We start from the raw sequence: 26,097 nt of genomic DNA, 5'->3' as shown, positions 1-26,097 counted from the left end.
TGGACTTCAAAATCTGTAAACCAAGATCTGTAAATTCCAAGGTTTCCTCCCAAGTATAAAGATAACAGCTCTATCTGCCCATCCTGGGGCGTCTTGTCCGCCTCCACCCCCGGTGCCTCCCTAGATGATTTTCAAATGTTTGTTTCCAGCCTGGAATTCTCTCTCCTCTGCTTTCCAGACCCATGGTTGCTGACTATGCTCATGTCCCCCGGAAGTCCCAAATCAAACTCACCTCCCTGCTCCCCGGACACCTGTTCCTTCCCATGCAATCCTCATCTCTATTAACGAAATCATGCTGTCACTGGAGTGACAAACTGGGCTGCATGCTAGACCCCTCCCTATTCCTCCACACCCACTCTCCATCTGCTTCCCAGCCAAGCCAATTTTTCCGCCCAAGTTTCTCTCCCATCCAACCCTTCTTTGCATCCCTAATAGGAAACCTCCATCCCCTCTCTCCAAGACTGTCATCACTGTTAACTTTTATACATCATCATACTGTTATTATCATTGCTCTTGTTATCATTCACAGCTCCCCCCATCAGATTTTAAGGCTTTAGGAGCCAGAGTACCATATCTTCAGCACCCCCAACGTATCCCAAGTACCTTTTATGGTGTCTGTAGTGTAATGAGGAGCTCAAGAAATTTTTGTGGAATGAAAGAATAGCCAACATGTAGTAAGTTAGGTCTCAGAAACTGCGCTCTTATGCATGCATTTTCTTGCTTAATCCTCCATGCAGCACTGCATTGGAGACATTATGTTCCCATTTTACAGACAGGAAAGCTGAGGTGGCTCAGAGAGGTCACGTGACTTGCTGTCAGTCACACAGGTGGCAGAGCTGGGATTCTAGCTCAACGCCTGGGCATGAAAGCATATTGCTGCACCATCTCCCTTGGTGCACAGCCTCCACCAGTACCCCTGGCACCAGTCTTGCACACTCTGCCCCACTGTTCCTATGGGTCCTACAGTGTATGTACTTTTGGTGGCATGTGAGAAAATTCTTTCTAAGCAGTGCCCAGATAACTATTTTTAAATAACTGGGTATTTATTTAATGTGTTTTAGGGAGCAAAACCACTTAGCAAACATACTTGTGGTTTTCCTGCAACTATTACTTAAATCTAAAGTAATCAAAATAAGTTTTTTAAAATTGACTTATAGGAAAATATTAAGCAAATAGTGTCAGGTGGCATAAGGGTATGGCAAAAATTTGGGATGTCAAATGACTGATGCTTGAACTTTCCCATGGATGTGTGGGATCTGTTCCCCAAACCCCAGCCAGTTTTCAGGGCCACCTTAAGGTGGACAGATCTCAGAAATTCATCCTGGAACACCCAGCAAACTGTCTCATGTGTTATTTTTTTTTCTCTGTGCAGATAGATCATCTTGAAGGAGGAGGTCTCACAAACCAGAGGCGGGTTAATAGGGAGGTCTTGGGGGTCCACCACTTCCCCAGCCCAGGAAGGCCCCCAGTTGGACCTTGCCCCAGCTCTGAGTCTACTGAGGCAGGCAGGGCTGCAGACAGCCAGAGGAGGCCCGGAGGGGAGCAGAGATCAGCATTCGCACAGGTGGCCAGTCCTGTGCCACCCTGGCACCAGCTTCCCTGCACCGCTAAGGAGAGGCAGCACCATGCTGGGCCCCCACCTCCCACCCCCACCCCTTGGGTGCTGCGAAGACAGGCCTACTCCCTGCACCTTCCAGATCCCTGATGGGAGCTACCGGTGTCTGGCCTTGGAGGCGGAGGAGAGTGGAGGAGAGGAGAGCCTCGCAGACTTGGAGGAAGAAGGAGTGGCCAGCAGGCAGGGGCACAACTCCACCTGTGGAGCCACCCAAGAGGCACCAGAGCTGCCCAGAGCCCTGGGCATTCAGCCACTCAGCCACTCCAAGGAGGCCCGAGTGGGGCCCCAGCATGACAACGGGGCCAGCCAGGACTGGGACGTGGTGAAGGCCCGGCAAGTGACGATGGCCATTTGCAGCCCCGCTGCTGGACCCAGAGGTGCCCAGAAACCAGGTAAGCTCATGCCCCTTTTCCCCTGGATTGCCAGAGTCATGGGGGACCCACAACCTTATTGACACAGGGTCTCATGACTGTTTTTCCATGACACATAAGAGTACATCAGAGTCCCACAGGCATGCCCAGATTAACAGCTGTGGAGAGACAGGGAGGCTGTGAGTTACATGCAGTTCCAGCTGTACCACATCTAAGCCCACTCTTTTCTCTGCCAAAGAGCACATGGGAAGGCAACGAGAGAAAGTCATATTATCATGCTTGGTTAAAAAGAAGTTCATCTCTCTCTCTCTCATCTGCCCTTTAATCATTCTGGCAACAAATGACCATGGACTCCAGAGCAGCTGATGGGACAGGATGGCCTCATTGCACATACTGAGAGCTGGCTACTTGAGGGCACTGGGGATGTGGCACAGGGCAAATCGGATGGGTTGCTGCCCTTGCAGAGCTTATGAGTTAGAGACTGAAGCCTTCGAGCTAGGCTGAGCTCCCTATTTTACCTGTGGGGAAACTGAGGGCCAGAGTGAGGAGCAGACTGCTCTGGGTCACTTGGCCTGTCAGGGGCTGAGCTGAGCCCACAGTTCCCACCAGAGCCTTGGGTTCCCATCTGTTAAATATGATGGAGGAAGGGCCCACGTCACCTGGGCTGCAGTGGGGACCCAATGATAGCGTGTAGGGGAGGGCTTGGTGTGCACTGCACAGAAGGAAGGAAGGAAGGATGGTAATTTTCCCACAGGCGGCAGGAGTCGGCAGAGCAGGGTGGTGAATCACCTCCAACGCCAGGCCCCTGGAAACGCTCAAGTGGGTCCAGATGGGACGGACGTGAGCCAGGCCATGCTCACTCATGCAGGAGCTGCTGCCAGCAGATCATGGGGGCTCAGGGCACGCGGGGGACACAGGCCTGGGAAGACTCGTGCATCAGGAAACTGAAGGGACTCTTCATTTCTCTGCAGCCATCTCCGATGTCCTGGCTGACATCTCACCAGCCATCCCATCCACTCTCTTTTCTAAAATAATTCGAGGATCTGACCACCCCCCATAATACCAATCCCCCTGATGCTTGGGTCACACTGGAAGCTGGGCAGGACCAAGGAGGGGCTCATCTGGGGCAAGAAGAAGGAGTACCCCAGGAAGGCTCAGTAACTTTGAGCTTAGAGGTGGGCCCTCGCGCCAGTCAGCCCAAATCCAGGTCCCCAAGAACCTGAGCCCAGGACCTGAAAGTCAAATAAAAATATGAGCCCTGAGTACCTCATAGAGCTCTTGTGTGGTTGCAATGATCTTAGATGGAACAGTCTTTTGGAAATTTTAGAGTAATCTAGATAAGCACTTGAAGGATGGTGGTCATAATTAAAATGATGATCATCAATTTAATAATACAACAGCTATTACTTGTTAAGCCCTCATGGGCCAAGCCCACAAGCTAAGATCTTTACACATATCATTTTATTTAATCTCATAAAAATCCCCCTGAGGGATATATTGCTCTTACCTCCATTATACAGATTGAGGCCCAAGGAACATTAAGTGACTGGTCCAAGAATCATGATTAGCAAGCTGTTACACCATGATTCAATCAGTTTTTTTAACATGGAGTTTTGCTCTTAGCCACCAGTGTATTCTGTATACTTTATAAAAGGCAAAATGTCACATGCTGACATTCTGGAGTAGGAGATACCACGTGTGGAGAGGGGAGAAGAAGGGACCACCTCTAATGAGTCCTAGTGTCTTTTCACACGGAGCCAGGTATTTCATGGCATCTCATCCTCGTGGATCTTACTGGAACCTTTCAAGGCAGGTTTTGTTCTCCCCACTTTACAGGTGATGTAACTGAGGCACAGAGACCTAAGCACCTTGCCCAAGGCCACACAGTCAGTATTAGAGCTGAGACTGTGATCATGCTCTTCTTGCCTCACAGTCTGGCTCATTCCTCTTTTTAATTAACATCCAGCCAGATGGTCATCCAGTTCTGTCCTGACACTTTTAGGGCAGAGGAGACCTCAGGCTTAAGGAATAGGCAGGGAAGACTTCTCGGAGGCGGAGGCAGGAAGGAAGCTGGGTCTTGCAGAGTAGAAGTCTAGGAGGTCTTGGGTCAGAGCCCACACTGGCCTTTCTGTTCCCTTGGGAAAGGGAGTGGTCGGAGTCTCTCCTCTCTGCCTGGAGATCTGGAGGGAAGAGGCCTGTGAAGCTGCCAGGTTATTAGTGGATTAGAGCTTCCTTTTAAAACTTCCTCCCATTACCACCAGAGGATTATAAGCATCTTCAGACAATTAAATCTGTCCTTCCGCAATAATAACTGCTTCTCTTGGGTGCTCTCTGACAGTTCTATATATGGCTTGTGACATCTTCTGACTTGGGCACCCACCACTTGGGATGGATGGGTACAGGTACCATTTCTCTAAGGCCCGAGTACCAGCTAAGCAGGGCAGAATGGGGTTGCTGGCAGGCTAGGGAAACAAGGAGTGCAGGGAGATGAGGTGGGCAGAAGCCTGCAGCTCAAGTTTCCTGCCATTAGCTGCTACCAACCTGGATGAATATATGTGGTAAAGAAAGTGTCCTGTGGGGCTCTCCACAAAGTCTCAGCTTCTCACAACTGGCAGGACCCAACTGATGTAGATAAGATATAGATAACCTTGTGGAGACTCTGAAGCCCAGAGATGGCAAGTGACTTGTCCAGGGTCACACAGTAAGTTGCTGGCAAAGCTCGAATAAGAACCTGGAGCTTCTGTCTCCCAGTTTAGCTGCCAGGCACTGTGTTAAACCCTTTGTATGGTGGACTTCATTTCATCTTCTAAGTAACCCTATGAAGTCCGTACTTTTCTTATTTCTGTTTCATAAATGAGGAAACTAAGGCATAAGGAGTTTAACTGACTTGTCAAAGTCTCAGACCTGCCAGTGGAGTAGCTGAGATTTGCACCCCAGGAGGTCTGGGCCCATGCTTTCAACCACCCTCTGTGCTGCCTTGTCTCCATAGGGACAAGTCTGTGTTCTTCCACCCACCTGAGGCTGGAAAAAGGTTTTTAAGGTTATGGATGGCAGGGCACAGGTGTGTGTGTGGGGGGTGTAGATTCTGCCAAGCCATAATCCCTTCCCCTTGAATACACTCAGGGAGACCTGAGACCCACTGCTGATCTAGCTTCTCCTTTGCCCATGGTTTTAAGACAGCTACCATCCCGCTCTCTGAATCATTGGTTATTGGGGGTCTGGGGTATCTAGAGGTCTTGGAGGCCCACTCTAGTGGACACTGTTCTGAGCCTGAAGGGTGGGGATGTGGGTGGGGATTTGAGGTATCAGATGCACTGCCCTGGCTACGTCTGTCTTACTGAGGCAGAGGAATCCCTGCCCATGGTAGGAGCTGACAGTGGTCACCGGGCCAAGGAAAAGGCTTCTGGTCTTCAGGCCTGTGGGAAGAGGACAGACAGAGCAGGAGGCTGGGAAGAATGCTGTTCATGCCCTCCCACGCCCCCTCCACAGTGACTGTACAGAGGACGATGACAGTGTGAGAGCAGGGGTCACAGGTTCATGTATGGCTCATATATACACATGTGGGTTTACACATATTCACACCCCCAAACACACATGTACACACACATGGTGTATATAGATGTTCTTATCCAAATATTCACATGCATATACTCATACATCTGCACACACATGCACACACATGCATGCCCTCAGACACCCACACATCCATGCATGGGGTATATGCTGGCACACACCCTCCCACAGACCCCGCTTACCCATGCATACCTAATTTTCACATGTGGACACATGTCAGATTTGCATACACAAGTACAGTCCCATCTGCAACATACAAGCACATATATTCCTTCCCTTAGATACAGGTTAAAAACATATTTTTTTACTTACATACCTACACTTTAAAATTTCTTTTGCATGCACACATTCTCTCCTACAGGCATATCCACTCTTGCACACCCACTTCACACACCTACGTACAGACTGAACCACTTGCTGTCCTCCTTGCTTTTCCTCATGTCTTTCTTTTTCATACCCACCCACACAGTAATCCTAGCCTCTCTCTTTCCCTTTCTCTCTCACCCACACAGTTTGTCTGCAGGCGGCCACTTTCCTAGCACATGCACTCATGGGGCAGGCAAAAAGTCGCCTGGTGCCAATCACCAGAACCCCCGTGCCCCTCTCTGTCCCTGTCTGTGATAGCCCAACACAAGAGAGCCTCAGGGGCAAAGGAATTCTCTACAGCCCATGAGGCCAACCAGAGGGACAGGAGCAGTCAGGGAGGGTTTGTCTCCTCTGTCACCTGACCTCCTGCACTCTGAGCGTGTCCCCTGGGGACAGGGGATGTTCCAAACCCAGGCCACCGGCAGTTCTGTGTTTCACAGAGCCTCGACTGGGGTGGGCTTACATCAGCTCATTTCTGACTTCCTTTAGCAGAAATCTAAACACAGAACATTGACATAAAAAACAGATGAAAGTGGAACCACTCTTGATGAAAGGGTGGGGTACTTGGAACCCAGGGAAACTGGTGAAAACCCAGGCCAACATTTTTCCGAGTGCGGTTTTGTTTCAAAATCGTTGGGAATTTGAAGGGTGCTTGTTATCAGTCCTGTTTCCAAGCTCACCGCCTGCCCCACTGGGAGAGGTGCTAGAAAGTGGGAATCTCGACTCTTTCCAGCATTCTCCTGTGATTCTGATGCACACTGCTGCCATGAGGCTCTGCTGAGCTCAACCTGAATGGCATTTATTTCACCAAGGAGATGGGGAACTGAGACACAGCACCCTGCCTTGTTGCTGGCCCACCAGCGAAGTCAGGGGATGGCACCAGGCTGGTGGGGAGGTGGCAGCTTACCTCAGTTCCCATTTGCCTAAGTCCTACCCAGGTAGGCAGTTATTACAGTCTCTGGGGCTGAGAAGAGGGGGAGATGAGCCTGAGAGGGTAGGCATCTGGGTCTGATCTGAAACGGGATGGGGAGGTGGGAGGTGTTGTCGGTTATGGGGACAGAACCACAAGACATTTAAAGGGTGGATAGAGAAAATTTAGTTGGAGGGATGTTAAAATAGGGGGTATGAGATAGACGGGGAGGCATGAAGAAGCTGAGTACCAACTTGGAGACTCAAACAATAAGGAGGAAACGGAGAGCCAGACAACCAGGCAGCAGTGAGGCACAAGGAGAAAAGAGGGAGAGAAAAGAGGACCCACCGGAGACTGGAAGCCGCGCCGGTGGGGAGGGAGTTGCACCTCCGAGGGAGGGGCGGGCGGGCACGGCGGCGCTAGGGCCCGGGGGAGCGCGCGGCAGGAGCGCGGTTGGCTCGCCGGCCTGCCCCGCGGGCTCGCGGCTCCGGGTCCCCGAGCAGCCCGCTAGGCGGTGGCCCTGGAGGTGGCCGTGGCGGTGGCCCTGGCAGCGGCGCGGAGCGGGCGCTGGGCGCGGGGAGGGGGCGGCGGTGGTCTCGGGGCGGGACGCACTGGCGGACGTGCCCAGGTACGCCGCCGCGGCGGCGGCGCGGGTGAGCTCGCGGACCCCGTCGGGCTCGAGGTGAGTGAGGGGCCGGCCGGGAAGGGGTACCGGGGCCAAGCGATCCTCGCCCCGTCCCACCTGTGCTGTTCCCGGCGCCGCCCAGGCGGTGATGGCACATCTGGGCTCTGGTCCTCCCACGCAGGGTGACCTTGGCCAAGTCGCTGCTACGTTCTGGGCCTTAGTTTCCCCATCTGTACCGTGGGAGGGGGTGGGGGAAGTCTCGGTGTGTGTGTGCCAGGAATTCCGAAGCTCTCCAGCAGCCTAGGAGCTGGAGGATGCCCCGACGCTGGGAAGGCACTCTCCGGGGCTGCGTGGGGGCTCCAGGGCTAGAGCCCCAGCCCGCAAGCAAACCAAGGGGCCGGGGCGGCCTGGGCTCACGGGTGCGCAATGGCCGGACATCCGAGCCCCGCAGCTCAGCTCCGGGGAAGGTGGGAACGCTCGGCTCCAGAAACCTGCGGGCTGGGCTCTAACGGGCTCACCAATATGGGCGCCGGTGGGGCAGCGGGAACGGCGTGTGCTGGCCCCGCGCACCCCTTTCCTGCGGGCGGGGCGGGCGGCGCCTGGTCTGCTAGTCGAGGCAGACGGGACGCCGAAGTCCAAGCCCCACCTGGGGAAATCGAGGCCTTTCCTGAGCGCCTACGAGGGAGCGCGGAAGCTGTCCTGAGGGCTCCGCATCAAATTCTCACAACATCCCTACTATTGCCCCATTTGTCAGGGTGAGAACGGGGCCCTGGAAGTGAAGGGAGTGGAGGGTGCCGCTCCCTGCTAATCACTACACTGGAATCAGGGGCTCCACCCAGGGCCCTGACAACACCTCTTTGAGAACTCTGGGAAAAAGATCTTTCCACCCCACTTCCCTCTGCAAATCACGGGCTCATTCTGGATCAGGACAGGGACCCTCTGTGTTGCATGTCTGGGTAGTCCACAGGGGACAAGAGTGAGTAGGGAAGTACGAGTCCCACTCCCCACCCTTTCCTAAGTGTCAGGTGGCCCTGGTATAAACCAACTTGCTGTGAGATCTTGGGACATGCCCCTTGCTCTCTCTGGCCCCCAGTGAGAGGGTAGGGAGGGTGACCCCTGAGTGGACAGTGCATTGGAGACAGCCCCTCTGGTGGTGGCTGTGGGGGCTGTTGGAGGGTGCCCCACCCCTGTGACATGTGTGGGAAGACACACAGTAAGATGGGATGCTGATGAGAGGACTAGGAGACATGGCCTGAGGGCCCGGAGGCCTTGCTGGTGCCTGCCCATCACCAGCCCCAGGCCTGGCCCACATCCTGTGTTTGGGGCAGAGTCACAAACAAACTGATGACCTCCACCCACGACTTGCTGTGTCAGCTCATGCAGGGGACTGGGCCCCCCAGTTGCAGCTGGAAACGCCCTGCTGCTGTGTCCAGGTGTTTGGTTCCAAGCGGGCCCTCCTCTCTCCTCGCCAGTTTCCCCAGTCACACAACAAGGAGGATGGACTAGGATCACTCTAGTTTGATATTCAGACAACTTCCCAAAGGTAAACTGTTAGCTGCTGTGCCACCCTGGCTCCCAGTTGCTGCCTTTCACACTGGCCCCCACTTCTCTGGCCACGGCCTAGCTCCCCCTCACCTTCCAAACTAGCACCTAAACCATGCTGTGGTTGGAATCAGCATTTACATGGTTAAAGGCCTTTAACTCTGTTCCTCCCTTGCTAGCTGTTGCTCTTCCCCTAAGGTGAAAAAAACCAGGCACCCTTGTGGCATTTAGGTGCCTGGTTCCCAGCTAATCTCCTAGCCTCTTCAGTTAGCATTATCTCTGATCTCCCCGTTTTAGAGTTGAGGAGACTGAGGCTGGGGAGGGGAAGATATTTGCGGAGGGTGATTCTGTGATAGAAGGCAGCAGATCCCCCTTTCCTTGGGACACAGCAGTCCTTGATTAGTGGGGCAGGGGGGTGCCAAGTGGCAGAGGGGTCTCTGGAGAGCTGGGAAAAGCACAGGAGCCTTTTTTCTACCTCCTCCCCACCCTGTGGAGGCCGACTCATGTCTCCCTGTGAGCCCACTTCACAGCTCCAGGAGGCAGGCTGGGCAGGGGTCAGCACACTCTTCCACCTGCCAGGGCTGCCCTCTTAGAAGGCCGAACACACCTCTAGGCCTAGGGGTCTGGCCTGGGAGGCACCTTTTCCTGCAGGGCTGCTTCCAGTCTTTCAGACATGAGCTCATCAGAGCTGCTGATGCCAGGATGGGAGGGACTGAGGGGGAAGCTGGCAGGGCTGCCCAGGTCAGGGCACCATGGGCCCCTGGGGAAGAAGAAGAGCGCTGTAGTCAAGGATTTTGTGGGCTCTGGCCCCCACTGTGACGTGGAGGCAATGATGAGATAGGCCAACAGAGGGTTAACCAGGGCAGGGGTAGGGACAGGCCAAGTGCCCTGGGCTGCAGTGCAGGGACCTGGGTGCTAGGCCAACCTCTGACACTTACTTGCTGTGTAACCTTGGGTAAATCCCTTGCTCTTTATGGACCTCTGTGTCCCTGGTCATCAGTAGGACAGGTAGGTTCTTAGGCACTGGGGTTACAGTAGTGAACAAGACAGATAGTAAGCTCCTTCCCTCAAGGAGCTTGCATTTAATTGAGGAAATAGACAAGAAAGAGGCAAGTAAAGAAATCAACAAGATATTTACAGATAAATAAAAGGATATTTTTTGAAAAGCCATGCTGCTAAGATGGAGAGCAACTGGACAGGCTACTTTGTGCTGTGGGAAGGGAAGGCCTCTCTCCAGAGATGACGCTAGAGTGAAGACCTGAATGTTATTGGAAGTCATAGTCATGGTTGACATGGAGGTGGCATGTCCAGAACTTGGGTCTAGAAGAATGGGAGGCATTTAGTTGGGAGGAAGAGTGTTTCAGAGGATAGCAAATGGTCTAAACTAAGACCTAAGGGTGGGGATGAAAATAACCCATTGGCTTTAGGTTATGAAAATGCATTTATCCCTCAGGGTTTTAGGCTGCAGACCCAAAGAGCCTGGGCCTGTGATCTGGTCAGAGGGATGGCTGGGCTCTGCTGAGTGAGTGAGTGAGTGAGTGAGTGAGTGAGTGAATGAGTGAGTGTGTGTGTGTGTGTGTGTGTGTGTATGTGTGTGTGCTCAGAGTCCTTTGTGAACTGTCCCTGTGTGGTGTGTGTGTGTGTGTGTGTGTGTGTGTGTGTGTGTGTGTGTGTGTGTGTGTGTGTGTGTGTTCTCAGAGTCCTTTGTGAACTGGCCCAGTTGCTACCCAGTGTGGCCAGAGGAGGAGTCAGTTTGGGGACCTGTAATTCCAGAGGCTTACAAAAGCCTCTCTCCAGAATGAAATCTTTACCAACTGGCCACTGCCTGAAATTCCACCATCCTAGCCTCCATCTTTTCCACTTGGTGAGGCAGAGTACTATGCTGTGCCTACCGTACTCTGCCCAGCCTCCCAGGGCTGCTGCAAGTGAACCGAAATTCTGTGTGGGAGGAAGATAAACAGATTCTGTGGTTGGATCCCTGGGTTCTCATCCTGGCTAGCTGGGGGATCTTGAGCATATTATATAACTTCTCTGGACTTTTGTTTCCTTATCTATAAAGTAGAAACAATAATAAACTTTACCTTGTGTTGTTGTTCAGAAATGAAATGACATGATGATAAATGCTAAAAAAAAAACCCTGTTACTTATTAAGTAGTATTATCATGTTTTGGTCTCCATTACAACAGCAAGCCTTTGAGGAGATGAACTCTCACTCAAGACTCATATCTCAGTATAAATTACTTCTTGACATTTGGCCAGGAGCAGGTTTTGATGGGCACAGCACAGTGGAAAGGGCCTGGCCTGCACTTCAGGAGCGGGTACTTGAGCCTCCAGTCTTAGCTGACTGGCTGGTGGTCTTGGACAAATCATTTCTTTCCTCTGGGGCTCAGGCATCAGTTCTGAGCTGTTATGAAACAGGCCAGGAAGGGTAAGGTATCAAGGTGTGGAGGAGCTTAGAGGGCACTGAAAATGTGGGATCAGCGGGAGGGGCCATTACGGTAATGGGCCAGGCAGGGTCTGGCTGGATGAGCCCCACAGACAGGAGAGTGGGCTGACCTGAGGCTTCAACATCCAATCCTCTGGAATAAGATCTCCTGGGGACTAAGAATGTGCAAAGGATAAAAACCAAAGTTCTTAAAAAATAGTTAATGTTTATGGTTACTTACTGTATGCTAGGGCGTGTTCTACATGTTTTACATGCCAACAACTTCATGAAGGAAATACTGTTTAATCAACAGATGGGAAACTGAGGCACAGAGAGGTTAAGTGGGCTTTCCAAGGTCACACAGCTGGAAAGTGGCCAGATCGAAACCCAGACAGTCTGGCCCCAAAGTCTGAATGCTTATCTACTGCACAATATAATTTCTATTGTTTCAGATGGAGTGCCAGAGGCTCAGAGGGGCCAAGCCACCTGCATAAGAGCACACAGCATTCCTCTTTGAGCCTCATCATTCCTGTCCCTCAGGTCCTGAAAGGAGAATCCTCACTGGGTCTGGGGTCTGGGGTTCTAAATTTAGCCCTTGAGCCACCTCTGCTTTTTCCTTTCCCCCGCCTCCCCTGAGAGTAGATCAAGGAGGATCAAGTGTGCCCTGGGAGCACTGTGGGCGTGGAGGCTTTGCCAGGGCCTGACAAGTGGGCATCATTAGTGTCACGCAGTTTGAGTGGATCCTAAGGCCAGAGCTGTAATGAACTCTCATGGAGTCTGGCATGCCTCCCGTCACTGTAGGGGGGTGGGAAACTGAGTTCAGAGTGTCCAGGGGCTGGCCCAAGTTCACACAGGTGCCTTCCTCCCTGGCTCCTGTCCTGCCTTCTGGGCTGCTTAGTACTTATAAGCTTCATGGGAAGATGGCACTTGGGGACCCTCCCACTGAGCCCCACGGTGGGAGATGATTGGAATCAGTTGGGACATGATTCCTGCTATGGGGCCCATTGGGACGGCACGTGGAGTTGGGGGATGGGGAGGGTGCTGATTAAAAAATAGACTGTCACGCGCATGGAGAACAAGCATGCCACCACCCAGGCTGTGCCAGTTGGCTCCCCCATGCCCAGCTGCCAGGACCCACTCAGGGCTCCTGCTGGGGGCCCCGCCCACCCCACCCTGGCTCTGGGCCTGAAGCTACATGCTCCCAGCACCCAGCTCCTCTCCTCCTCCACCCCTGCCCAGCCTCCAGGCAGATGGTGCCCTCACTGAGCCTGGGTAGACTTGAAGCTCAGCCAGGGGAGGTCTGGTGTCACCATACATTGGCTGTGTGGCCTTACATGAGGCCCCTTCCTCTATGGGCCTCAGACATGTACAGAGTGATGCTACCAATTAAAGCTCTTCACAGCTTTCAAAGACTTTTCCAGATTCCATCTCTCATTCAGGCCCAATAAATAGTGATAGAGACCCCACCCCATAGTATGGGGAGAGGTGTATGGAGGCCAGTCAGCTGGGGCATAGCAGAGCAGAGGACTATGCTCACATAATCTTGTGTATCCCAGGCCTGGTCAAACTTCTTTGGGTGAGGGAGACCGCTTGGGACCACTGAGGTGGAAAGCTTTGCAACGGTGACATGAACAGGGTTTTTATTCATGTGTTCCCTCATCCAGTCAACGAGTGTTTATTGAGCCCCAGCCATGCCTAGGTACAGGGACAGGGACACAGCACAGATGTGACAGCCAAGGTCCCTGCCCTACGGGGGCTGCTTACCACTGGGCAGGGAAGACTGATGCTAAAACAAATATGATGGAATTACAAATCTGTTGAGAGTTTGGAGAAGAGGCAGAGGAATGTGACCTCCCAGGACAGCGAAGCCCTCCCTGAGACCTGTTAGCAGACCTGGAGGATAAGAAGTGTAGTCAGAAAGGGATCACTGAGGGGTGAGGGGAGAAAAGGTAACAGCAGCAGTCAATGCAAAGGGCCTGAGGTGAGGGTGGTCAGGCCCTGTCTGAGCACTTGAAGCAGGGCTGGTGTGGCTGGGGTACAGGGAGGGCGAAGCAGTGGGAGGGGAGTTGCAGCGTGGGGTAGAGGGGAAGGGGGACTAGTTATGTGAGCTAGAGTCTGCTGTGGGGTTTGAGGCCCAGTGTAAGAAGGAGGGACAGTTCCCAGTGCTGACCTGGGAGGCTGGTCTTGCCTCCTGTCTTTCTTTTCCCCCTCCATGCTCATCCTGCCAGAGGGTCCTCCGCATTCCCCCAAGCCACTTCATCTGGCGGCTGACTGCAGAGTCCTCAGGCCATCTCTTCCTCTCCCTGGGTCTCCTTTGCAGTTTAATGGCTACCTGATGCATCTGCCTTCCAGGAGGGTTCTGGCATCCAACAGGCCTCAAATGCAGGCTGGCGAGGGCATGTTGGTAGGCAGCAGGCTGCAGTCCCTCCCACCAAGTGCCTCTGGGTGATTTATTTCCTTTTATTCTTTATGGGAGCCTGCGGACTCCAGGAGGTTCAGCTTTTGAAAGGCCTGCCCTGGACTGACTCCCACTGCCTATTCCCTGTCCCACTCCAGGTACCTCCACTCCACCCCAGAGTCCTTAAGGACCAAGCCCTAGGAGGAGTCAGGCCTGTGTTCTGGGTCCAGCTCTTGAGCACATCCCTTCACCTCTCTGGGCCTAAGTTTCTTCATCTGTTTTATAGGAAAATACTGTAGTGTTTTTATACTCAGTATATTTCCATGGATGTGATACCCACATCACTGGGAGCTTCTTAGAAATGCATACCGTCGGGCCCCACTCCAGACCTCTTGAACCAGAATCTGCATTTTAACAACATCCCTGAGTAATTAGTTAAGTGTAATTAATTTAAGTATAAGAAGCACTATTCTAGGTCATTTTTAAACTTAAAACATTTTAAATTAAAAGCTATAGAATCTTCCTCTCTCTCCAGAGTTTTACATATGAAATACGTAAGAAGGGAACCACCCACTCTGTATTCATCCATCACATGAATGGGGGGTGGGGAGGGCCGAGGCACCAACTTTACTTACTGCCTGTCTGCCCAGGCCTCTGCCTTATCCCTTGAGGACTCCTAACCAGCTGCCTCCAAGGCCCTTTCAGCGCTGACCTCCAGGGCCCCCTGTCTTCCGGGCTTGGAAAGGTGGGCTTGGAAGGAGGGTGTTTGACGGCCCACAGCCTAGTGACATCTCTTCTTGTCCTGACTTGGTGTTAGGCTCTCTTTCCTGTGAAACGGTAGCTGATGCTATTCTTAGCATGACAGGGTAGTGAGGTGAGAACATGCTAGTGCGTTATTTATGCCTCTGAGTCAACAGGATTACATCCAGGGCTCCGGGAACTCTGCCCTCCTGGATGGCTCCCGTCAGTCACTCCCACGGTTGAGGAGAGGGTGTTTCTCAGGACCCTTAACCCATCCCTTCTGGCCTTGACTGTCCCTGCTCAGTGCCTCCAGTCCTGGAGCTGGGAAATGTGTCATGAAATGCAACAATGAGCTAGGACTAGGAGAGACTTGCTTTAGCGATACAGTTTCATTTCTGCATTCACTCAGCACATATTTGTAAAGCAAAAATTACATGTAGTAGGTATGGGTACCCTGATGGGTGAGGGGCTTCCTGCTTTCTAGGGCCTCATCCTTCTAGGGCCTCATGCTTTAACCTGGTGCTCTGTCATCACAGGAGCCTCTGTACCAGGCCAGATACTGGGTAACTTCAAACACACGAGACCTAATCCCAACAAACACCCTGCTTGGAGAGACATTAGGAGAGCTTTTTACAGAGGAGGAAACTGAGGCTTAGCATCTACAAGGCTTGTGAAAGGTAGTGATCTGCTCAGCTGGTGTTTGAGCTCAGGTTGGCTAGTATAGAAAAGCCATTTCAGATCAACTGCTAACACATGGCATTAGGGCTCTGGGAACCCTCTGCCTGACTCAGTGAGAGGGATGTTATGGCTGGAAGGAAATTAACTGGTTGAAGTTGTCCCATTCTTGGTGAAACCTGAGTCATTGGAGAAATCTTGTGTGTCCAGCATTTTTGTAAACCTGGAGTAGGACAGGTACCCTGTGGGTTGGAAGTCAAAACCGTGTGGGATGAGGCAGTAAGGTCTCAAGGCGGCCCAGCCAAAGACCTGTGCTCGGCAGATCCTGGCCAGGCCCCTTGGCCTTTCTCTGCATGTTTCCTAGTCTGCAAAATAGTGTGACAGTCCCTGCTCTGCCTCTGCCACTGATGGATCTGAAGATGGAGAAACTAGAAAAGTGTCTCTAGAAAAGTTCTGGAAAACTAGAAAGGGATAGTATGGAATTACAATGTAAAATTATGTGTATAAATATATTTTGTTACATTTGTCTTTTTTTAACATTATGGAGTAGTCATGTTCCTTTTTGTTAATTCACTTATGAATACATTTATAAAGTCATGGGCTCTAAAGCCCAGTGGGTCCCCAACCTGGCTGTGTTCAGAATTCCTCAGGGATACTGTAAATGTGCATATTCTGTGTCCCGGGTCTGGGATGGAGCGCAGGAATCTTCATTTTGGATACTCCCTGAGGGATTCTGTAGTACCTGTGGGTTTCTGATCTGGGCCAGAGAGGGGACAGGATTTGCTTGAGGCCTCACAGGGAGCTGGAGGCCAGATTGAGACTGAACCCAGGCCTCCAGCTCCCTTACCCCTCACCTGAGCAACCTCGGGGACGAAGCCAAGGATGAGGGTAACTGTGCTATGCGGTAATGCTAGTAGTGGCTGGTAACATCTACTGTGCCCTGCCAGGCAGTTTACATGGCCTATCTGTTTAATTACAGTAGGTATAGCAAAGGGGACCTTCTCCACAGCAAAACAATCCTCTGGGACACATGAGCATTAGGTGGCAGATTTTAATGTGCCCCTGCAAGTGAAACTATGTGAGGTGCAGAGATGCTGAAGTGAATTTGAAACCACCACTGGTGTACTTACCAATCTTCAGTAGCACATGCCCTCTGGGCAAGGGCTGTGTGGTGACTCAGTCACCTGGAGACAAGGTGGGCTGGTGGGAGAGGGACGCTTGGGCCACCCAGGGATCTGTGTGTCCCCGTGTGCATACCTGTAGGTCTCCATGTGCACACAAAAGCCCTGCCCCTGTGGGCGTACAAGCAGGCCTCTGCACACTCGGCTTCATGTGGTGCAAGTGTGAAGTACACAACACCTTTGTGTGTAGGTGTGTGTGCAGAGGAGGGCACCCTGCTGCTGGGTAGGCTCTTGCCAGCATTAAGAAGCTATGGTGAATATGTGCGTGATACAGGGTATGTGTGTGTGGTTATGTGCACAAATGGTTACAGTGCCAGAGGATCCCTAATACCGCAGGGCACAGAGATAGAAGGGCCATTAGAGAACCTGCTTTCCTCATTTGTGTCCTATCTCCTCATTATGTACACCATCCTCAAACCAGCCAGGTGCGAGCTGCCTCAGGACCTTAGTACTAACTGTTCCTTCTGCCCCGTCTCTTTTCCTGGACATGTACACCCCTCCTTCCTCGCTTCACTTTTTTTACAGATGCAAGTTCTCAATAACTTTGATGACCATATTAACCTTTGTAAACTACTCCCTACCCTGAGCAGTCTGGATATCTCTTGTCTCTGCTTTATTTTTCTCTATAACATTTACCATCTTACTTAATTGTATAGTTACCCATATATTTATTATCTTGCTCCCCTAGTAGGTTGCAAGCAGAGATTTTTGTCTCTTTCTCTTCATGACTGTGAACAATGCCTGGCCCTCAGTTGGTGTGCAGTAAATATCAGTTGAATGAAGGAAGCAAGTACCACCTATACTTACTTATTTCCTTTAAATTGTCTAACTTTTTTACCTCTCCCTAAGCAGTAATATGCCCTTCAAAGGTCTGGTGTGTTTATTATACTCCTTTTCCAAGGTGAAATTTACATAACTATTAAGATGTAAAATATCAAGATACCATTAAACCCTTTTGCTCCTGCGATAGATGTCAAGGCCCCACACTCTAGGAATCATTGGTCCAGACCAATTCCCCTTTAAACAAATGGACACACTGAAGCCAAATAGGGCCAAGAACTAGTCCAGTGTCTCACCCAAACTGTGACAGAACAGACTCTGGAGCCAAGTCTCCTGGCCACCAGTCTTTCTTTCTGCAGTTTGGTGGACAACGGGAGGGTGGGGCTGGATGATTGAGGGATTCAGCCTCTCCTCTGGCAGGAGACTCCTCCTGCCAGAGGGGAGCCAGAAGTGCCTGCTAGTGGTGAACACGGCATGGGGGGCATGGCAGGGTCAGATGCCTTCAGCACAGGCCCTGGGCCCTCCTGGCTGCAGGACTGCATCCTGAGTGGGAGGAGCCAGCCTCAGCGGCACCTTCTCTCCCAGGAGTCTGGGGCTTAGGTGCTCTCATCTGGCAAGAAGCAGACTTGGGATTCAAACCTGGTTCTCATAGCTTGAGGTGGTGCTGGGGTCCAATTGCAGAAAGGATGCTGGGGGGGTGAGGGGGAAGTTGGGCTGTGAGCAGAAGAATGAGACCAGGCTCAGAGAGGGCTGGAGAAGGAAGGAGAGAGACAGATGGAGCCCTAGCATGGTAAAGTTATGCAGAGGTGGGTTTGTGCAAAAGTTAAATCCCCCTCAGGTGTGCACAGTGCTTTATACTATAGAAATCATTTATTCATCTCATTTGCTCAGCAGCGACTGTGCAAAGTGGGTTTTGTCATCCCTGTTTTACTGATGAGAGGAACTTGAGACCTGAAGTGACTTACCAAAGGCAGCCCCACACGTTGCACAGGACTCCTTGTTGAGCAGGATGTGGGAGAGGAACAGCCTGCTCCAAACCAATCCAGTCTCTAGTTGGATTTGGCAAAGAAAGGCTGTCTGTCCTGGGGAAGCCAGGCCGACTAAATGGATGTGGGAGTGAGAGGTGGGAATGGGAATATGGCGCCTCTTAGGTCTAACACTCACTGACCAAATAACCTTGGCAAATCACAAAAATCTTTTTAAGCCTCAGTTTCCTCACCTGTAAGATGGGTACAATGGTATTCCCAGTTCACAGCTGGCAAAGATAAAGTAAAAGAACCTAATAAAATAATGACAATACTTAACCATTGAGCATAAGAAGTGCTCAGTAAACAGCAACCTGAGTAATACAATGAAGTGCGCCCCACCGCTGACAAGTTCGCCCTCCGTGGTCACCTGTCATGGCCGAGGGATTCCCAGAGCATTTGCTGGCAGAGGCAGGCGAGCCTGAGACTTGGAAGCGGCTCCGCCGGGGTGGGGTGGGGTGGGGGCCCGCGAGGGGCTGGCCGGTCGGCCGCGCGGCCGGTGACGACCCCGCCTGGCGAGTAGCCGCGGCGTCGCAGCCCCAGCCCGTCGGGCCTGCGGTCCGGGTACCGACGCCGAGCTCCCGAGCGCAGGGCCCAGCGGGCTGCGGCCGGCCGTCATCATCATCGCTCCTGCGATTTCCCCCCCGCAGTTATTTATTTTTCTGTGAGGAAGGAATGTGGGGAATTTACCACAGGGCGCTGGCCTTCGCTTTCGGCTGCTCAGCGGCCTTTCAGCCGCCGAGACGGATGGCCGAGGGGGCGGAGGCAGAGGCGGGTCGGGCTGGGTCTGCGGCCCGGGCAGCGGGGCGGTTACGTAACCCACCCAGGGCGGAACGCACAGGCCTCCTGGTCTCTGGGCATGAGCCTTGTGATGTCTGCAGCCCCTGTGAACTCTCCCTGGACCCTCCGGTTCACCCTCAACCTCTGGGCAAGCCCAGCAGGTGGTCCTCTTGTCAAAGGGACCCTCCTCCACGGCCGGTGTTGATTTGGGGGCATGGGTGCTGGTGGGGATTGCCTTGAGCCTTCCAGCCTTTTCTGAGCTGTCCCATTGCATGGAATGCCTCCACATCTCTATCTTTCAATTCCTAAGGCGTATGCCACCTCCTTCAGGAAGCCTTCTCAGCTTCATCCTAATTCATCACTCTCAAGCTCTATATTCTCCTGGTATTTAATGGAATATTCTGCCTCTTTGGTCTGACATGGTGATTTGAAGTTTACCTCCCTCTTCACCCATAGACTTGCTCCTTCCCTCCCCCCCACCCCCTTCTTCTAGGAACCACCCTCTAGATATTTGATCTAGAGTCTATATGAATCTAGAATTTGTCTCCTGGGACTGCTGGAACAAAATGTAAAGGTGTATTTGGATTATGGGAGGGCTCACCCTTCAGTTTTTTTTGCACCCCTCCTGGGTGACGACTTCTGCTGACTCTGGGGGTTTTTAGACCGGACAGAAACCAGCTTTGGCCCCAGGCTGCCACAGGGCAAAGAGGAGAGGGCTGCACTTTTATGGAAGGCCCCGAGAGTACCAGACCTTGGTCTGGGTGTGCTAAGGTCCCAGAGGTGGCCCAGGCCTCACCTAGTCAGCCCAGCCTGCACAGCCCAGGCCCTGGCAGAGACAACATTTAGGGGAAATCACCTCGCCCCCACCTTGGCTTGCCATCTTTTTGTCTCCTGAATTAAGGGTTTTCCCTGGGAGGACAGGCTATCCTTTCTGTGTTCCTGAGGCTTCCAGAGCTGGGGTGCTGCAGCCTGATGCATCAGGAGAGGGCTTGGCAGGGCAGCCCCGGGAAGCAGGAGCCTGGGTCTGCAGCTGGCTCTCTGAGAACCAGTCCTTTCCAGTTTGCTGTGCACCTGGGCTGAGCCTGCCTCAGTCTGGGTCACCATCTCCAAGTCCCTGAATGTTGAATTGTAGATCAGTGTTTAGGCCAGCAGAGTGGGCAGGAGGCGGTGGTGTCACCTGGCCCTTGGCAGAGGAGGGCCCCATTGCAAGGCCCTGGTTGGCCATCAGCGGGCAGTGCCTGTGGCCTGCAGGGATAGTGCTAGCTAAGACCTGTACCGACTTCGGAGCCCTCTTCTCAGTTTCCCCCCAAACCACCCTCTTACCTTGCCTGACTCCCACCCACTTCCAGCAGGGAGATACCAGGAACTGGGCCCAGCCTGGCTTCCTCCCCCTCAGACCTTGATGCCTGAGCTATCTTAACCTGTTCTTTCCTCCAAGTCTCCCTTCTGCTCTGAGGCCCCTGGGCCAGGTTGAGCAGGGGAGGAGCACTGATCTAGGAATTTGGATGAATTGGTGAGGGCTCCCTGGAGGAAGTGGCTGTTAGGCTGTGCCTGTGGCAGTGGGTGGGAAAGTGTGCTTTGTGAAGAGAGTTCTACAAAAGGAGGGGCCCAGGTTTGGAATCAGTCAGACTCCTGGTTCCAGCTCCACTCTGCCTGCCCCTTGCTGGCTTTAAGACCTGGAGTGAGTTTGCTAATTCTCGTTTTCCTCATCTGTTAAGTGGAGGTCAAGCAGCCTCCCTTATGAGTTGCTGTGAGAATTCAATGAGAGAACACATGCTAAACCCTGAGCGTGGCAGTATCTGGTGCTCCTTACATGCTGGCTGTTGTCATCCTCATGGACTTCACCATTATTCTACAAGCACCTGTGGAAGGTCTGGGGGACAAGGGGTGGGATACAGAAGTGAGGCAGTGGGGTCCCCTGCCCTCGAGGCTCTTGTAGTCTGTAGAACCCTGCCTCCATACCCTGATTACTGCAAAGCAAGACATTGGAAAGAAGCAGCATGGCCCACACGATTGGCTGAAACTGGGTGCTGGGCCACCCTGGGTTTGAATCCCAACTCTGCCCTGACCATCTGTGCCACCGTAAGCAAATCACCTTACCTCTCTGAGCCCATTTCTTTTCTAACATGGAGATGAGGGTACTGCTGGTTTTAGTAACTTACAGCTGGGTTGCTGGGAATGAAATAACTGCCTAGCACATAGCAAGTGTGCCCTGAAGGGTAACGCTTACTAAAATGAATAATATGCAAAGTGATAAGGTTATTAAGTGGTGCACATGAGATACTGGTGGGTCAGGGGAGGCTTCTTGGAGTGGGTGGTGGCATTTGAGTCAGGTGAGAGGGCCGGGGAGTTGGGTACACAGAGGGGCTGTCAGACTGAGAACGGTTTGGGGTGGGGGGGTCTGTGCATACTCCATAGCAGAGTCAGGAACACACAGGGCTGGTGTGGGAAGCGCCAGCCATTGGACACTCTCTGGCTATCGCTGAGGGTACAGACAGCACGTTAGCAAGCTCTTGGGCAGGGGCCCTGAATGCCAGGATGAGGACCATCCTGGGGAGGCAGGAGAGAGGCACAAGTGGAGCCAGGCGGAGGAAGATGAATCCGGCAGTGCGGGGTGGGAAGATTGGTGGGGGAGAGACTGGGGGCGGAGAGGCCGTTTAAAAGGCTGTTGCAAAATTGGTTTTCCTGATAAAGAGCTTGGCTGAGTCATCTGTGGAGGAGAGAAGTCACATCCAGCTCCTCTCTGTTGCCGTCGATGTGGGATTTTCCTCTTTGTCAGCGAGGCGATTGGCTGCCTTATCCGGAGGCTTTGACAACCCAGGCCGGCTCAGCATCCAGGCATAGCCTAGGCCCTGGCAGAGAGGACGCAGCCGGAGTGAGTAAGATGAGCACTTGGAGGTGCCTTTGTGGTTTGGGGTGTGTAATTTAGGGCATATAGCGTCCCTCTTTGGTCTCAGTTCCCCTCTGGGTATCAAGAAGCATATGGTAACTTCTGCTAGCATGTTTGCGGCCAGGCTAGAGGTAGGTCTGGGGCTCCCCACTCCCATTCCTATGCATCTCCCATGTCCTGACAGTCCTTCCCACCTTAGTATGAATTCTTCTTTTCCTGAGAGGAGGGCTGGCAGTTTGCCAGGCCTCAGTCGGGTTGCACTCAATAGGACTTTGGCGGGAATGGAGAATTCCCCAGGGAATGGAGCCTATGTCATTTCCTCCTTTCAGTGGGGAGGATATGGGGCTGGGGCAAGCAAGGTAGCCAGGCTATTACTCAGGCCCAGTTCATCTTGCTGCCTCCAGCTGAGCCAGACGTGCGGTAGCCAGCCATTGGTTCCTTCCTGACCCCATCAGGGGGGCAGTTTACCCAGCTTGTCTACCTGTCCCATTGCCAAGACTCCCAGGCAGCTACAGTAGGCTGCCTCCAGCCAGTCTCTCCTCCTGTCTCTGGCTCCCTGTCCTGCCCCACCCTACCCAGGGCCTGGACACTCCCATTGACGGCAGTTGTGTGAAGAAGCATTTCCTTGAATTCTCTCCCTGTCCTGACCTTCTGCTCTGGCTTCCCTTCCCCTGGTCCGCCTCCCGACTTCAGATCCTCAGTCCAGATAGGCCTGATGGTGGGCAGAACCAGCAGCTGCCTGTAGAGGTAACAGGGGTGAGAGAAAGGGCATATCCCTACCTGAGCACAAGCAGAACTCAGGTCTTTGACTCCTAACACCAGGCTCTTTCCACCCCGCTAGTCTTTCATGTCCTAGCAGTCCTTTCTACCTACTGAGAATGAGTTTATCAGCTCTTCTTCTGAGACAAGGAAGGGAAGGAAAGCATGAGTTGTCCCAGGCAGCTGAATATGCAGGGGTGAGGGCACTGCTGGGGGCACTGATCACCAGATGAGGAGAAAGAGGTCTGGCCACTGATCAGGAGCACTGAGTCTCTATTGCTGCCCCTTCCTCCAGAGTCAAGGTCTAGAAGACAGAGTGGTTAAGAAATGAGACTCAGCAGCCAGACTTTGAATTTTGAATCCCAGCTCTGTTGCTTATAAGTTGTATGACCCTGGGCAGATATCTCTTATCTCTGGTCTCATCTGCAAACTGTGAAGAATAACAGTATTCATCTCTTGCGATTGTTGGCAGGATTGAACAAGATGATGAGTATAAAGCGCATAGCTCAGCACCTGGTCTGTAATGACGGCCCAATGGTCACAGCAGCCATTGCAATCCTCCTTTGAAGGCTGTATTCCAGGCTTCTGTCCCCTGCCCCCGGGGAGGGATTTAACTCTGTTGGACCGCAGGTCCCCGGACCCGGCAGCTCTTCCTTGGGTCTGCCTTCAGCACTTCTTTTCCAGAAGGCCTGTCTTCAGAGCTCTTGACCCACTGAGCAGCACAGGTCTTGGAAGGGCCAGCACCCCACCCTGGCCCTGCAGAAGTCTGAAGAGGGAGAGTTATGACTTGTGCAGGTGCGAACTGTAGCCAGGCAGACTTGGGGCTCAGTGAGATGCCTGTCCCTCGTGGCCCTTAGCCACCTCCTGTCTCTCTGACACCAGGGAGCACAAGCTTGGACTTGATTGGCTGGGGCATTGCCAGGGTGGCAGATCCCTAGTCTGGGGAATTTGGGATGGAACTGCCTCCCTGGGTGTCCTGAGGTGGAGGACTCTAGGGTGCCCGTAGTTGGCCCAACCCCCCCTTCTCTCAACTTTGTTTGTGCAGGGTGTCAAAAATCATCTGAATTGCCGGTTGGGTCTTGTCCAAGCCTCCTGCCGAATTCCTTTTCTGTGAAGTCACTGTGGCCCGGGGTGGGGGGGCAAGGGAGCTTCCTCAGAGCCAGGGCTGTCTCACCCCCTGGCCTTGTCAGCTGTGCTCCTCTTGTCCCAGAACAGCAGCGTGGGGGAAATTCCAGGCCTGTCTGGGGTCAGCAGACCAGATCCTGGCCTTCGGCCTCCTCTGTGACCCTGTCCCTCTAAGCACCCCCAGGCCAGCTTAACCCTGAGAGCCCTTCACACTCTGACATTTGAGCATTTTCTAAACCCATGGCCTTTAGAACCAGCCTGGGGATAGGACTGAAGCAGAGAAGTGAGGAGAAAAACAAAAGGGCAGGGACATTGGAAGGCTTGGGTATTTACAAACACAGAAACACTTTCTATGAGCTGTGCGCTGGGGGAAGCTGCTGTCCAGACGCTAGGTGCTCTCTGGAGTCACACAGAGCCACGGGTGAGCAAGCCCACTACTTCTCGGTTCGGTACCCTTGGGTAGTATTTACCTCTCCGAACCTTGGTGTTTCTCATCACTAAAAAATGGATAAGAATAGTTTGTGCTTCATAGGGTTGTTGTGGAAATTAAATAAGATAATGTGTTTGAAGTACATAGCTAGGTACATAGTGAGAACTCAGCTGATGTTAACAACAATCGCCATGATTATGTCACAAGACCCACTGGTGGGACTAGGGGTGTTTATCCTGACTGTGCCACACAAGTCTGTGCTTTGTGTATGTGACTCTCTGCAGGGCTGTCAGGCTGGAAAGAGAAAGCTTTTTATCTGTGTGGCTGAAGGGGATACAACCATGTCAAGGGTGGAAGTTGACGTAAGGAGCAACTTCATAGCTGAGGAATGTTAATTGGTGGAAGGCATCTCTTCAGGGTAGTGAGCTCCCTGTCAGCTGAGTGTGTACACTCAGGAATGTGGTTTTTAAGGATGCAGGAATTATGTGGGGACTTGGACCCTGTGACAACCATCTCTGAGATTCTGCAACTTGGGGCCATAGTCCCTGCTACCCCATAACTCTGGAATCCCCAGCTGTCTGTCCTGAAGAGGGTCACATCCCCTTCTAGGATTTCAGTCTGTGGAGTAACTCTTCTTTGCTAGAAGCAGCTCTGACCCCTTCCAGGGAGCAGAATGGGGTCACCAGCTGCCTGCTCATTCCAGGGCAGCGTAAGCCCACCATGCTGTCCCCTGGGCTTGATGACAGTAAGGCCCCGGGCTCTCGCATCCTTACTGTGTTCATCCCCTTTTCCTCAGGTGAGGAGACTGGCTCCCAGATGTGCAGTAGCTTGCCAGGGTCTCACAGCCAGCGGATGGCAGAGCCCAGCCCTGGGCCAGGAGGTCTGGCTTCTCAGCAGAGCAGAGGTGATATATGTTGCACACACTGAGCAACCTCTCAGGGCCCACCTATGAGGCTAACTTTCCCTCCCTGATAAGCTCCCCCAAGGAGGGCAGCCTGGCCAAACGCCCAAACCTTTGTCTTTTACAGGTGGGGTGATCCAGGCAGGAGAGGAGCCCAGGAAGGAGCAGGTGTTGGGGCACTTGGGGCAGGCTGTGTGTTCTCACTGCTCTGGCCAGGTGGGCACAGGTGTGTGCTGGCAGGGAGCCAGGTCCTGCTGGAAGGAGGTTAGGGCCAGGGAGCCTGAGGCTGCTGGTCCTGGTCCTGTGAAGCTGTCTGCAGCTACTCTGCTTTGGGTGGGCCTCTCTGCTGACTGTAGTGTGAGCCCTGCCCCATGCCACTCTCTGGGCTGCTTCCTCATCTATGAAATGGGGGTAGTGGTCAAATAGCTCCTCTGTAAGAGCCCTTTCAGCTCTGGGAGTCCATGAAAGCTGGCAGGATGCCCAGAAAGACTAACCCTGGAGACCCACTCAGCATGTCATGGCCAGTGCTAATGAGGGCAAGGTAAGAGGGAGGGCAGGTCAGATTCCTCAAGAACTAATTAGCTTCCCACAGGGGCAAGTCAGGCCAGTTTGGTGGTGGGGAAGGGGTGGGGCATGAAGGGAGGATTTTCCCAGCTATTGACTGAGTTGCTAACCCTTGGCCACAGGCTGTCCTATTCATCCGTCCATTTGTTCATTCATTTTTTGATAAGCATAAATTGAGCGCTGACTGTGTGCCATCTGAGTACTGGGGATGTAAAGAGAAATGGTTGCCTACTGTGAACTAGATGAGTAGGAGCCTGACCGCAGCCTGACCCCTGACCTCAGGCCTCAGACTCCTGCCCCAAACTGAACCCCAACTCCCACTGACTCTGACTCCAGACATCCCAAAGGGATCTTTTGGGACAAGCAGGCAGTTTGAGCATGGGCTGTGGACCTGAAGATAACTGGTTCTGACTCCAGCTTT

General features: G+C 52.8%; 2 protein-coding genes and 1 long non-coding RNA gene across 9 annotated transcripts in view; 2 read left to right on the top strand and 1 right to left on the bottom strand.

Annotated features, from left to right (window-relative positions):
* The window catches only part of NDST1 (N-deacetylase and N-sulfotransferase 1), a 102,864-nt gene extending 101,356 nt beyond the window's left edge, over positions 1–1,508 (top strand). The window contains exon 16 of the mRNA XM_036994121.2: positions 1,373–1,508. Within this exon, the coding sequence (XP_036850016.1) occupies positions 1,373–1,376 (4 nt within the window). The 3' untranslated portion in view covers positions 1,377–1,508. The remainder of the gene's footprint in view (positions 1–1,372) is intronic.
* A 117-nt stretch (positions 1,509–1,625) lies between these two features.
* Positions 1,626–26,097, top strand: part of SYNPO (synaptopodin) — a 35,686-nt gene continuing 11,214 nt past the window's right edge. The window contains exons 1-2 of one of the 5 annotated variants that reach the window (XM_073230600.1): positions 21,681–21,882; positions 25,008–25,115. In XM_073230600.1, coding sequence (XP_073086701.1) covers positions 25,028–25,115 — 88 coding nt within the window. In that variant the 5' untranslated portion in view covers positions 21,681–21,882; positions 25,008–25,027. Of the gene's footprint in view, positions 2,008–6,748; positions 6,864–7,270; positions 7,518–21,680; positions 21,883–25,007; positions 25,116–25,265; positions 25,339–26,097 lie in introns of those variants that run through there. The other 4 variants (XM_073230593.1, XM_073230609.1, XM_073230603.1 and 1 more) reach the window with 4 other exon arrangements.
* LOC108406147 (uncharacterized) lies at positions 3,433–10,541 on the bottom strand. 3 transcript variants are annotated; one of them, XR_012128874.1, is made up of 5 exons: positions 7,578–10,541; positions 6,833–6,938; positions 5,752–5,805; positions 5,325–5,402; positions 3,433–4,166 (listed from the first exon to the last, which is right to left on the bottom strand). It is a non-coding gene; the product is annotated as an uncharacterized lncRNA (long non-coding RNA). The 3 variants fall into 3 exon arrangements; XR_005054734.2 differs by having other exon boundaries at positions 3,433–5,402; XR_005054736.2 differs by lacking the exon at positions 6,833–6,938 and having other exon boundaries at positions 3,433–5,402.

The sequence above is a fragment of the Manis javanica genome, chromosome 1 (genome assembly GCF_040802235.1).
Source record: "Manis javanica isolate MJ-LG chromosome 1, MJ_LKY, whole genome shotgun sequence".
Lineage (NCBI taxonomy): Eukaryota > Metazoa > Chordata > Mammalia > Pholidota > Manidae > Manis > Manis javanica.
Note: the sequence above shows the minus strand (reverse complement) of the source record. Positions and strands in the feature narration are given on the sequence as shown.